General features: G+C 45.0%; 1 protein-coding gene across 3 annotated transcripts in view; it reads right to left on the reverse strand.

Moving 5' to 3' along the window:
- Positions 1-14,239, reverse strand: part of kiaa0513 (KIAA0513 ortholog) — a 261,844-nt gene that overhangs the window by 220,109 nt on the left and 27,496 nt on the right. For all 3 annotated transcript variants that reach the window (XM_034175730.1, XM_034175729.1, XM_034175731.1), the window contains one exon: positions 9,901-10,460. In XM_034175730.1, the coding sequence (XP_034031621.1) occupies positions 9,901-10,274 (374 nt within the window). In that variant the 5' untranslated portion in view covers positions 10,275-10,460. The remainder of the gene's footprint in view (positions 1-9,900; positions 10,461-14,239) is intronic.

Here is a 14,239-nt window from a genome sequence, read left to right on the forward strand (position 1 = left end):
CATTCTAGCATGCCGAATCTGGTACCATCAAACTTTGGTGCTCTGGTTAATATGTAAAAACCAGTTGTCAAGAATTTGGGAGTAATATTTGACAGCTGTTTGAGGTTCAGTCAACAGCTAAACTCTGCTGTCAAAGCAAGTTTATTCCTACTTTATCTCCTAGCTAAGGTAAAACACTTTCTCAGTAGATGTGATGTTGAGACGGCCATTCCTGCTTTCATCAGCTCCAGGCATGTTTATTGTAATGCACATTATACTGGTATTAACCAGTCTTCTCTTCCACACCTCCAGTTGGTGCAGAATGCTGCTGCTCGTCTTTTAATGAACAGTTCTAAACGTCCGCATATTACGCCTGTACTGTACTCACTCACTGGCTTCCAGTTTGTTCATAAAGCTATTCATGGGCTTGCACCCTCTTACCTGTCTGAAAGTGTAACTCTCCACCCATGCATTATGGGCTTCTGGTCAACTTCACTTACGCCGAATAAAAATGTAAATGCAACACTTTTGTTTTTGCTCTCATTTCTCATGAGCTGAACTGAAATATCTAAAGCATTTTCTATATGCACAAAGACCCATTTCTCTCAAAATACTGTTAGAAATCTGTCAATCTGTATCACTCTGAAATGGGGGGGGGGGGGGGGGTGTCCACCATTTGCCTCATGCAGTGCAATACATTTCCTTCACATAAGAGCTGATCAGCAGCCAGGCACCATCGAATGTGAGCAGCATTTGCCCACTCAAATTGGTCACGACAACATACTGCAGTCAGGTCGAGACCCCGATAAGGAAGACAAGCATGCAGATGTGCTTCCCTGAGATGGTTTCTGACAGTTTGCGCAGAAATTCTTTGGTTCTGAAAACCAATTGTTGCAGCAGCTGTCCAGGTGGGTGGTCTCAGATGATCTTGGAAATGAACATGCTGGATGTGGAGGTCCTGGGTTGGTGTGGTGGTCTTTGGTTGTGGGGCTGGTTGGATGTACTGCCAAATTCTCTGAAATGCCTTTGGAGACGGCTTATGGTCGAGAAATGAACATTCAATTCACGAGCAACAGGTCTGGTGGACATTCCTGCAGTCAGCATGACTCAAACTTGCAACATCTGTGGCATTGTGCTGTGTGATAAAACTGAACATTTCAGAGTGGCCTTTTATTGTGGCCAGCCCAAGGCACACCTGTGCAATAATCATGTGTCTAATTAGCATCTTAATATGCCACATCTGTGAGGTGGGATGGATGATCTCGGCAAAGGTGCTCACTGACACAGATTTGTAAACAATATTTGAGAGAAATAGGTCTGTTGTGTTTATAGAAAATGTTTTAGATCTTTGAGTTCAGCTCCTGAAAAATGGGAGCAAAAGAATAAGTGGTGCGTTCATATTTTTGTTCAGTATAGATGTTCCGAGATCAAAATATGAACTCTGGGGTTGATTGTGCTTTTGTGGTAGCTGGCCCCAGACTGTGGAACAAGCTTTCTTCTGATTTATGCGCTATTCTTGACCCAACACTTTTTAAAATCAAAGCTCAAGACATTTATTTAAACTGGTTTAACACCTAGTGGCGCTATGACATGTTTTTTATGTGCCATTTTTAACTTATTGTATATGTGTTTTATTTTTGTTAATCTTTTATTGGACTGTAAAGCACTTTGGACATCGCCTGGCTGCTGTAAAGTAATTTATAAATAAATTATATTTCTGATATGAGGACTCTCACTGATAACACACTGATTGTTGGTGATTTCAATATAATCTTGGGATTTCCTCAGTGCATTCAGCAATCAACCCACTGTTGGAGTAACAGTCACAGATGTTGACACTGTTCGGCTTACATCAGCGGTTTCTGATCACTCACTTATTAATGCTGTACGGCCTTTCAAATTTCACAAAACTGACAAAATTTAGATTCTACTGAAATCCAAGCATTACAATAACTTTATTTTTGAAAGGTGTTGCAAAATTCCTTCTCATTTTAATGAAGAGGACATATTTAACTGAGAGAATACTTTTTTAACACTGTCTACAGGACAAAGTGCATGTACGCATGAGGGTTCGAAATTACTAAGAAGTTACCTTTGACCTCATGTGATGCCCGTACCCAGGGCATTACATTAACATCTGTAAGATGTTTTTTGTAAATCCTTCAGAGGTGTTCTCAGATTTCCAAAACAGCATTTTTAGATTAAGAAGTGCTTATTTCTCATTAACCTTTACAAAATATGAGAAACATATTAGGTTTATACAGAAATAAGCCGTTTCTGAGCATTTTTTCCTCTATCTTGGATTATTTTGTTTGAATGAGCAGCCAGCTGACTTCACTGTTTCTCTTCTGATTTAAATCTTAAAAACAAACAAACACTGTACACTTTTAAGCTTACAGTTTCATTATCCTGTCTGCTAGGACTGGATACCTGTATATCATCTCAGTGTCACATTAGCTCCTCGGCCATAACTGAAGTTGGTGCCAGTCTGCCTGATAGTCTGGTGTCACTTTCTGGATATGATAAATCAGTAGACAGTTTTGTGGATAGCTTAAATTCAGTGCTCACAAGTCTACATCATTTGTGCTGTAGCAACTCGTGAACTCAGCTAAAAGCATGACTTGTCTATTTGACCAGATACCAACTAAACTGTTTACAGACCTGTGGGCTACACTTGGACCCACAACACTGATTATTAACCTGTCACTAACTGTCTGGTCCCATGTTTGCGGTGATCAAACCTATTCTTAAGAAACCTAATTTAGATCATCATTTACTGAAAATTACAGACCAATATTACATCTACCCTTTGGCTCAAAGACTCTAGAGAAAGTGGTTTCACAGCAGTTTGCGGATTATCTTGCTGATAAAGACCTTGAACAGCTGCAGTCGGCAATTAGAATACACCACTCCATGGAGAGAGCACTTACTAAGTGGTGAATGAACTTCTGATTGCAATGGATTTGGATACCACCACAATGCTGCTATTGTTAGATCTTAGTGCCATGTTTGACATGGTCTGTCCGAGTATATTACTGGAACAGCTTGGTGTTACTGGCCATGTTAAAAGGGTAAATGGACTGCATTTATGTAGCACTTTACCACCTGCATCAGACGTTCAAAGCACTTTACAATTATGCCTCACATTCACCCATTCACACACACACACCGATGTGAGGGTGCTGTCATGTAAGGTGCCCACTACACACCGGGACCAACTTGAGGATTAAGGACCTTGCCCAAGGGCCCTTAGTGATTTTCCGGTCAGGTTGAGATTTGAACCAAGGATCCTCTGCTCTGACGCCTAATGCTTAACCAATTTGATATGTCGAGTCTGTTCTTCAGTGTAGTGTGTGAGCAGCAGAATAAAGGTCACATACAAAGTGTTCACCCGTAAATATGCCTCACCATTTCATTTTATAGTGTAACAAGTACACAACATGGTGTCAGAAGAGATTTTTTCTTCATCCACATGAAGAAACGAGACACCGATCAGCTCAGCCAGAGGCGTCAGTGGAGGCTCTTCACAAGGTGTCAGCTAGCTCGGAGAAGGGGAGAGCGGGCATGAAAAGAAAGCCAAAATCACAAGAAAAAACAAAGGCACAAGCAGCAAACGTAAACACATGCAGAAAGTGCGGCGGGGAGCATAAACCTCGTCAATGTCCAGTGTTTGGCGTCATATGCCACAACTGCAACAAGAGGAACCACTACTCGAAGATGTGCGCATCAACACAAGATAGAGGAGCCACTGCCCGAGGCATGCATGATCTTGAGGTCGAATCTTTGTTCATAAGGACTATGTCCTGTGCTGGACCCAAAAACAGTCAGCAGGATAAGGCGTGGTACACAACAGCCAAAATACACAGAGGTCAAGTTTAAATTGGACACTGGGGCAGACGCGAATGTGCTCCCTCTGAGCATTTTGCAGAAGATTCCGGGTCCTCATCAGCTGCAGCCCACCCGCATAGCTCTCGTGGCTTATGGAGGAACACGTCTGAAGCCAGAAGGCACCGTGAGTCTTACCTGTGATGTGGCCAGGACGAAGTCAGATCTTCAGTTCTTCATCACCAAGCACTCCTCCACTCCAATATTAGGCAGAGACGCATGTGAACAGCTGAAGGTGGTGAAAAGAATGGAGACCATTGCAGTCAAGGCACGAGCCACAAAAGAGGAGTTAGTGGATGCCTACCCCTCCGTCTTCAGTGGTCTGGGACAGTTTCCCGGGGTGCATCACATTCACACAGACCCACATGTAACCCCAGTAGTGCACGGCTGCAGGAAAATCCCCATCGCTGTCATGGACAGGCTGAAAACCACGCTGGAAGAACTCGTCAAAAGAGATGTCATTGCACCTGTGACAGAGCCCACAGAATGGGTAAATAGCCTTGTCATTACAGAGAAGAAAAACGGGTGACTCAGGGTGTGCTTGGACCCTCGTAACATGAATGAGGCCATCAAGAGACAGCACTTCTCAATACCTACCCCAGAAGAAGTACTCCACAGGCTGTCAGGGAAAACCATCTTCTCCATCTTAGATGAAAAGGATGGATACTGGCAAGTGAGACTGGACAAGCCCTCCTCAATGCTCTGCACATTCAGCACACTGGGGGGCAGGTTTCGCTTTAAGAGACTTCCTTTTGGCATTAAGTCCGCCAGCAAGGTTTTCCAACAGAAAAACTGTGAGACATTCGGCAACACTGAAGGAGTGAATCTAATTGCAGATGACATGATCACCGCTGCTGCGTCTGAGGAAGAGCATGATGCCATTCTGCAGAAAGTCATGGACACCGCACAGAGGAACAACATCAAATTCAACAAAGAGAAAATTCAATACAAAGTGGACTCAGTCAGATATATGGGACATGTTGTCACCTCGAAGGGTGTGAAGCCGGACAAGTCCAAGGTGTTAGCCATCAGAAACATGCCGCAGCCTGAGGACAAGAAAGGACTACAGAGGCTACTGGGAATGACAAGGTATCTCTGCCAATACATCCCAAACGAAGCCATGATCACAAACCCACTCAGAGAGCTGCTACGAAAAGATGCTGCCTGGCACTGGAGCCATGAACACACTGCTGCACTAGACAAGCTCAAGACTGCCCTCATGTACTGCCCCCCAGTACTCCAGTTCTTCGACCAGTGCAAGCCACTCTCCATACAGTGCGACACATCAAAAGACGGACTCGGCGCCTGTCCGCTGCAGGAAGGTAGGCCACTGTCATGCTTCACGAGCACTCACAGAGTCTGAGAAGAATTATGCTCGCAACCAAGCGCTTTCACCAGTATGTCTATGGCAACACAGTGACTGTACAATTAGACCATAAGCCACTAGAAGTCATCTTCAAAAAGCATCTGAGCAAGGCACCAGCACGACTTCAGCGCATGCTATTGCAGCTCCAACGGTATGACCTGAGAATAACCTACACTGCAGGCATGGACATGCACGTTGCTGATACCCTGTCCCGCGCTGTTACCACTGACTGCAAGGATGACATGAAAGAGGATCTGTTCGAGGAGCGAGTAGTGCATGCAATGGAAGCCACAGACGCACTCGACGCAGACACTGTCTCAAAGCTCAATGTGGCCACGGCGACAGACAACGTACTGCAACAGGTGATGGCGCTACACAACAAAGGCTGGCCGAGACGACGGAGCATATTTTTTTCCCTCTGCTTGGTCTAAAAAGTAACCGTTACTGACTGCCACAATTTTTTTTCTTGATTTCTTATAGTGTTTCTTAAAGCCAGAAAGCTGCCATTTGAAATTACTTTAGTTTTGTGTCATGTCTGTGATCTGCTTTTTTCTACAAAATTAAACAACTGAATGAACATCCTCCAAGGCCGGTGATTCCATAATTTTTGCCAGGGGTTGTACTACAACCACAACATAAAGACTCTGCCAGAGTTTGCTCCTGATACCACAGTTCACATGGCAACACGTCGTGGCTGGGAACCAGCTACTGTCCTAAGCAAAAGAGTGGAACCACGTGCATACAACATACAGACTCCCAGTAGTGTCACATTCCGGATAAACCGACGTCACCTGAGGAGAATCCACCCCAGTCTACACACAGAAGATGACGATGAAATGCTGGAGCAACCCATCGCTTCACAGAGAGAGGACAGCGCATCACAGGCCCTGCAAGACCAGCGCACTCCTGCCTGTGAACCAAACAACCCCACTCCAGCTGCTCCCACCTACAGCACCAGAAGTGGGAGACTTGCGAAGATGCCTACAAAGTTCAGGGACTATGAGTTAACATAATACTTAGGTCCAGCTTACAGATTAGTCAAGTTCTGACTTTGTTTACATTTACGTGTTTCAGTTTAATGAGTTAATTTTTTACTTCCATATCTTTATAATCAACAGAGTGACTGAAATGAAAAAAAGAGGGAAAGAGACAGAACAGAAAATCAACAGTGTCTAAAAAAAGAAAGAAAGAGAAAAAACATGAAAAGAAAAAGAAAACAGAGAAGAAAAAAAAACATTTTTAAAAGACTTCATTCATGTAATGTGATTCAAAGGTTGTTTTTACAGTATAAGGATATCATTTAAAATGCCTAATGCAGATGTTATTTCTTGTTGTGATGCTAAAGTTAAAGATGACTCTCATGCTTAAAAAGGGAGGATGTAGTATATTGTTAGAATGATCTGGGATCATCATTGATCGATTAGTTCACCCTAGGGGGCGCATCAGTATTTGATATGTCGAGTCTGTTCTTCAGTGTAGTGTGTGAGCGGCAGAATAAAGGTCACATACAAAGTGTTCACCCGTAAATATGCCTCACCGTTTAATTTTATAGTGTAACAAGTACACAACAGAGTTCTCACTCTGTTCCTCTTCTTCACTTCTAAAGTCATCCTACAAATACCATCTGATGCCATCTAGCTATGCTGTCATCCGTCTTTTTAAAATAAGTCTTCACACCATCCATCCATCCATCCATTTTCTTCCGCTTTATCCGGAGTCGGGTCGCGGGGCCAGCAGCTCAAGCAAAGCCGCCCAGACCTCCCGATCCACACACACCTCCTCCAGCTCCTCCGGGGGAACCCCAAGGCGTTCCCAAGCCAGCCGAGAGATGTAGTCCCTCCAGCGTGTCCTGGGTCTTCCCCGGGGCCTCCTCCCAGTGGGACGTGCCCGGAACACCTCTCCAGCGAGGCGTCCAGGGGGCATCCGGAAAAGATGCCCGAGCCACCTCCTTTTGACGTGGAGGAGCAGCGGCTCGACTCCGAGCTCCTCACCCTATCTCTAAGGGAGCACCCAGCCACCCTGCGGAGGAAACTCATCTCGGCCGCTTGTACTCACGATCTCGTTGTTTCGGTCATGAGCCAAATCTCATGACCATAGGTGAAGATCGGAACGTAGATCGATCGGTAAATCGAGAGCTTTGACCCCCTACTCATCTCTCTCTTCACCACGACGGTCCAATACAGCGACCGCATCACTGCAGATGCTGCACCGATCCGTCTATTGAGCTCACGCTCCATCCGTCCCTCACTCATGAACAAGACCCCGAGATACTTAAACTCCTCCACTTGAGGCAAGGAAACTCCACCGTCCTGAAGAGGGCAAAGCACCTTTTTCCGGTCGAGAACCATGGCCTCGGATTTGGAGGTGCTGATTTTCATCCCGGACGCTTCACACTCGGCTGCAAACCGCCCCAGTGCACGCTGAAGGTCCTGATTGACGAAGCCAACAGAACCACATCATCCGCAAACAGCAGAGACGAGATTCTGTGGTTCCCAAACCAGACCCCTTCTACACCCTGGCTGCACCTAGAAATTCTGTCCATAAAAATAATGAACAGAACCGGTGACAAAGGGCAGCCCTGGCGGAGGCCAACGTGCACTGGAAACAGGTTTGACTTACTACCGGCAATGCGAACCAAGCTCCTGCTGCGGTCGTACAGGGACCGGATAGCCCTTAGCAAAGGACCCCGGACCCCGTACTCCCGGAGCACTCCCCACAGGGTGCGCTGAGGGACACGGTCGAATGCCTTCTCCAGATCCAGAAAACACATGTGGACTGGTTGGGCAAACTCCCATGAACCCTCGAGCACCCGATGGAGCGTGTAGAGCTGGTCCAGTGTGCCGCGACCAGGACGAAAACCACACTGCTCCTCCTGAATCCGAGGTTCGACCATCGGTCGAATTCTCCTCTCCAGTACTCTGGAATAGACCTTACCGGGGAGGCTGAGGAGTGTGATCCCCCTATAGTTGGAACGCACCCTCGTGTCCCCCTTCTTAAACAGAGGGACCACCACCCCGGCCTGCCAATCCAGAGGCACTGTCCCTGATCGCCACGCGATGTTGCAGAGGCGTGTCAGCCAAGACAGTCTGACAACATCCAGAGACTTAAGGTACTCAGGACAGATTTCATCCACCCCAGGAGCCTTGCCACCGAGGAGCTTTCTAAGCACCTCGGTGACTTCGGCCTGGGTAATGGATGAGTCCGCCTCAGAGTCCCCAGTCTCTGCTTCCTCTTTGGAAGACGTGACGATGGGATTGAGGAGATCCTCGAAGTACTCCTTCCACCGCCCGACAACATCCTCAGTCAGGGTCAACAGCTCCCCACCGGCACCGTAAAGGCGTCGGACGGTTTGCCAGAATCTCTTCAAGGCCGACCAATAGTCCTTCTCCATAGCCTCCCCGAACTCCTCCCAGACCCGAGTTTTTGCCTCTGCGACCGCACGGGCTGCGGCACGCTTGGCCTGCCGGTACCTGTCAGCTGCCTCTGGGGTCCCACCTACCAACAAAGATAAGTAGGACTCCTTCTTCAGCTTGATGGCATCCCTTACTTCCGGTGTCCACCACCGGGGTCGGGAATTGCCACCGCGACAGACACCAGAGACCTTGCGACCACAGCTACGAGCAGCCGCATCGACAATGGAGGTCGATTGTCAATGTCTTCACACCAACTATTTCTTTTCTTTTAGAAAAATCTACCACCATCTTCCCTTCTACATTCTTCTGCTCAATACCATCTACCCTTCACCAATATGCCAAATGAAGTCTGCTCCAATCACCACTCTTTCATGCTTGGATACGCTGTATACCACCTCATCTTACCACTAGTCATTTTCCAAAAAGTGTCTCTCTCTTCCATGTCACAACCTACCTTTGGGGCATATGCACTGATGACATTCATCATAACCTCAGACATTTACTTCACCAACACATTGCTCCTACATTCTTCCTCCCAGCAATCCCATGATACAATAGACTGAACCCACATAGAAATGGAAATGGTAAATGGACTGCATTTATATAGTGTTTTTCCATCTGAATCAGACGCTTAAAGCGCTTTATAAATAATGCCTCACATTCACCCCGATGTCAGGGTGCTGCCATACAAGGAGACCATTACACACCAGGAGCAATAGGGGATTAAAGACCTTGCCCACGGGCCCTTAGTGAGCTTCCAGTCAGGCTGGGATACCCCTGGATTATAATGCCCTGGTCTTACGTTTGCATTTACTTATAATGGAGAGGGGAAAAGTAGTCACTTGTACATAGTATATCAGCCAACTTTCTCCCTTTATCAGTCATACTACCAAGATTCAAAGTTCCAATGCTCATTTCCACAGTACCTAACTTTCCTCATCCCTTGTTGCATGCAGACATCCCTTCTGATTTGCCCAACAGTAGTGTAGTTTCTTGCAGCTCCATGATGCATTATGTCTGGCAGCTATTAACCTGAAATTTGACCAATCCAGTATGAAAATTCAATTTGGCATTGTGTCAGGGAAGGCATTTATCCGGCCTTCAAAATGGTACTCAGAATGCACTGGCTTGTACACTCAAAGTGGCTAGAACAGAAATATAAAATGTTAAATTATGTAACCACTGTAAATAACCCCATGGTTTATGAAATACCATACAGACTGTTAAACATTCAGATATAATAAATATGTTTCTTACTTTCCATTAAACACCTTCTCCACATAAGCCTTCATGAACTCTCTTGTTATCTCCAAATCAGCATCCTCCTCATTGTGAATGGAAGAAGATGAGGACCACCTCAGTGCCCACGCATGGGAAGGAGAATCGACGTCATTCTCACTGTCTGCAGATTCTGTTGCATCACCTTCATTGTCACATTCTTCTTCATGGTCATGGTGGTGTAAGCCGGGCTTAGCAATTGCCATAGGCTCTGGAAGTAAGAGCTCCTGCTGGGATTCCATGGAAAACAATGGATGTGCAGAGAAACCATCTGTATGGCCAGGGAGTTCAGCTACATTTCCTCTTACTGACAGGTCAAAGTCTTTCAGGTTGTCTCCTGTCATGCCGTCCATGTTGGTCAGAGTTTTTTTCCACCATAAATCTGCTACTTCTTGCTGTGAAAAAAGATATTTCCAGGTGATGATGCTTGATGCTTCTGAGGGGTTTAGTTGGGTAATTGTTGGGCACCTGTTTGATGTGGCGGACCCTGTCACACTGCTGTGGTACTGATATCAATTATACTTGCAATCCCAGTGCATCTGTGAAAACAGGAAAGAAAATTAGCAAGACAACGTTTATAACAGCCTATTTTAACCACATGGTTCTAGCTGCTATTACGTGTGATAACATGTGACTAACTTTAATTGCTGAGATGTAGATGTATGACAAGATGATTGCAAGACAGTGGGCAACAAAACAAGTGGCTGTTTAGAAGACTATGGGACACTGCAGTCTAGTTGAAACCCCTGCGTCATATTGTAGGATTTGACCACTTCTGGGGACAGCCTACCATTGTGCAATACTAAAACAGCACCACTTCACACGGATAAATGGTGCACCGTTTTGTTTTCAGAGCAGTCACGAAAACTGGAGTTTTTTCGGTTCCCAGTGGAGAGGAGAAGACGGGAGGAATGGGAGAGGTCGTGTTGGTTAGAGTGCTTTGATTGGAGAGTGGCGTAAACTCAGAACATGGTGCCATTTTGGGTCTAACTGCACTGAACTACTGAATGAACCTTTAATGTTTTCACCATTTTTTAAAATCATTTAACCACATACAGAAACACATCCAGATACATATGCTATCAAAATAAATATAAAAATAGTTAAGCTATCAAATTTACATATATTTACAATTTATGATTTATTTCATTAATTTAAAGCCTGATTTATGCAGCTGCAGCTCTGTAACTCCGTGTCTGCATGCAACTTTAAAACTGTCACACATCTCCATCACTGAATTATTCTTTATTCTGGACTAATTTGACCCTCAACAAGCTTTTCTTTCTACAACTCCAATTCCAATGAAGTTGGGACGTTGTGTAAAATGTAAATAAAAACAAAATACGATTTGCAAATTCTCTTCAACCTATATTCAAATGAATACACCAAAAAGACAAGATATTTAATGTTCAAACTGACAGACTTTTTTGGTTTTGTGCAAATATTTGCTCATTTTGAAATTAATGCCTGCAACACATTTCAAAAAAGCTGCGATGGGACAACAAAAGACTAGGAAAGTTTCTGTGTAGGCTCTCAGTTGTCCAGGTGGTTTCCATAGTAGAGAAGCTTGAATCTTTGACTGGACTGGGTTGCTTGACGCGAGGACATTTCGCTTCAAATCGCAGAAGCTTCCTCAGCTAAAATTCTTGCTCTGGTAGTCTGACTTCTGTCTTGACTCTTGTAGAGAAGAATAAACAGAAGCCACAAAAGCTGGAGTTTTAAACCTAACCAGATCTGTTTTTCGCAGATCCATGGTTGTGCGATGGGGTCTCCGGTATCCCCCATTGCTTGGCCTGCCGGTACCTGTCAGCTGCCTCTGGGGGTCCCACCTACCAACAAAGATAAGTAGGACTCCTTCTTCAGCTTGACGGCATCCCTTGCTTCCGGTGTCCACCACCGGGTTTGGGGATTGCCGCCGCGACAGGCACCAGAGACCTTGCAACCACAGCTACGAGCGGCCGCATCGACAATGGAGGTGGAGAACATGATCCACTCGGACTCCATGTCTCCAACCTCCCCCGGGATCTGGGAGAAGCTCTCCCGGAGGTGGGAGTTGAAGACCTCGCTGACAGAGGGTTCCGCCAGTCGTTCCCAGCAGACCCTCACGATACGTTTGGGCCTGCCAGGTCTGACCAGCTTCCTCCCCTCCCAGCGGATCCAACTCACCACCAGGTGGTGATCGGTCGACAGCTCTGCCCCTCTCTTTACTCGAGTGTCCGAGACACGTGGCCGAAGGTCAGATGATACGACTACAAAGTTGATCATCGACCTCCGTCTAAGGGTGTCCTCGTGCCACGTGCACCTATGGACACCCTTGTGTTCGAACATGGTGTTCGTGATGGACAAACTGTGACTAGCAGAGAAGTTGTGCCTTACAGTTTTGAAAAATTTTTGATCAAACAAAGCAGCAGTCTGAGCCATTCCTAAACAATGAAAAAAAATCGACGATAGGGTGGGCGACTCCTCACTCAAAGACTGCCCACAGGCGAATGACGTAACCGACAGGCGTGAAAAAACTCTCGTATGCCCACAAGGGTTCAAGCATGTCTGATGTAATCACACATGATTCAAATCCATATGGTTTTTGAAAAAAAATAATAAGGTCGGATACTTTTCTAATACACCTCGTAAATGACTGGCCCCGAGTTGCTAGCTGGTTGTGGTCCTCCATCGTCCTCTCCATCAGCTTCTGCTGTCATTGTTCTGTGTACAGATGAGCTGCTGGCTACAGGCTCAGCCTCTGTGCTCTCATCACTTCGGCTTTGATGAAGCTGTGATGACTCTGGTTTTTCATCATTTTCACTCTTCAAAGGATGGCAGTGAAACCAAACTTTGTGAGATCTGCCTCCTCCAGCTGCTGAAGCTGCTCTCCCTGCTGACTTATCCACAGCTTCTCTTCTTTAATGTCCTCCTGGTCAACACTCAGATTCCATTCCTGGTGTTCAGGGAGAGTTTCTTCTTTAATAACCAACAACAGCTGCATGTCTGCTCTGGATCAGCGAACTTCAGGCTTGAAAACAGCATCCAGCACGTTGACTAGTTTCTTCTTACTGCTCTGCGATCTGTTTGTTTCTACCAACTCAAATATCTCAGCATTAGCAGCAGTTAGCCACTGTTTCAACAACCTTCTCAGCTCTTTCACCTTTTCACACTAACTTCACCTTTTCTTCTTCCGGTTTACCGTTGACCTTTGTGCTTCTGGAGCTCTTCAAGAAACATATTCAAAGATCACAGAGTGAAGTTTGATCTGTTCAGAGAAGAGTTTCCAGCATCTCCAGCTAACGAGCTTGTGCTTGCTATAGGGGTTGGTAAGGTTAGACCTTACTTGTGTGAAGCGCCTTGAGGCAGCTTTGTTGTGATTCAGCAAGATAAAAAACAAACAAACAAAAAAAAACAAACAAAAGCAAAAAACAAAAACTGGATGCTACACATTGTCTCCCACAGACAGATGCCAGGAAGAGACACCAGGACTGTGAAATGAAAACTGAAATCTGAGGAGACTCTGGGGGGCATAGGCCCCCAGGAGCTGGGGTCTCAGGCCCCGTGGGATCCCAGAAATTTAATTAATTTTTACATTAATTACATTAAATTTGATACATTTTCAGCATCTCCTGGAACAAAAAAATCTCAAAATTAGTGCATATTTAAATGACACTGTATTCAACCTTTCAGTTGAACCGCCATTGATCATGTTAAAATAACAGAATATGACGTGGAAGTAGGACCTGGAATGATTTTCCTTTTAACTGTAAACCAAATTATGCATTAACTCAGAACAATTAAACTACTTGAAATTCATGAAGACTGAAAAGACTGTTAAAGTATTTCAAAGAGAGAATATTTCGAAAATTATGGTAACATATCAATAACATACCTTATCGTAAAAAAGCCACATATTCTTGTAAATCCACTCAAAGCCAGTGTCTTTTTCCCATGAAAAAGTCTACATTAATAAAAAACTCATTAAAATTTTTTGTGTAAATTCATTTAAATCCATTCAAAGCCACAGTCGTTTTGTCCAATGAAAGAAAGTATAATGAAAAAAGTCACATAATCTTTTCTAAAATTCTGTTTGAACAGCACGTTTATTTTCGAGAGACAAAAATTCTTACCGTGTTTCCTGATGGTAGTTCGCTTTTCCCGTTTCTTTTATCTTTCAGGTGTTGATGAAGCCAGCGACAATTCCACGGATTCTTGTCCTGATCAGACTTTTTCAAACCGTCTTTCTCGCCATCTTCTCTCTGTCCGACGTCTGTCCGTGACACAGACATGCTGCACAATTCTTCTTTTAAAAACTTTAGAGCTCTAAAGGTTTGCA

The sequence above is a fragment of the Thalassophryne amazonica genome, chromosome 8 (genome assembly GCF_902500255.1).
Source record: "Thalassophryne amazonica chromosome 8, fThaAma1.1, whole genome shotgun sequence".
In the NCBI taxonomy this organism is placed as follows: Eukaryota; Metazoa; Chordata; class Actinopteri; order Batrachoidiformes; family Batrachoididae; genus Thalassophryne; species Thalassophryne amazonica.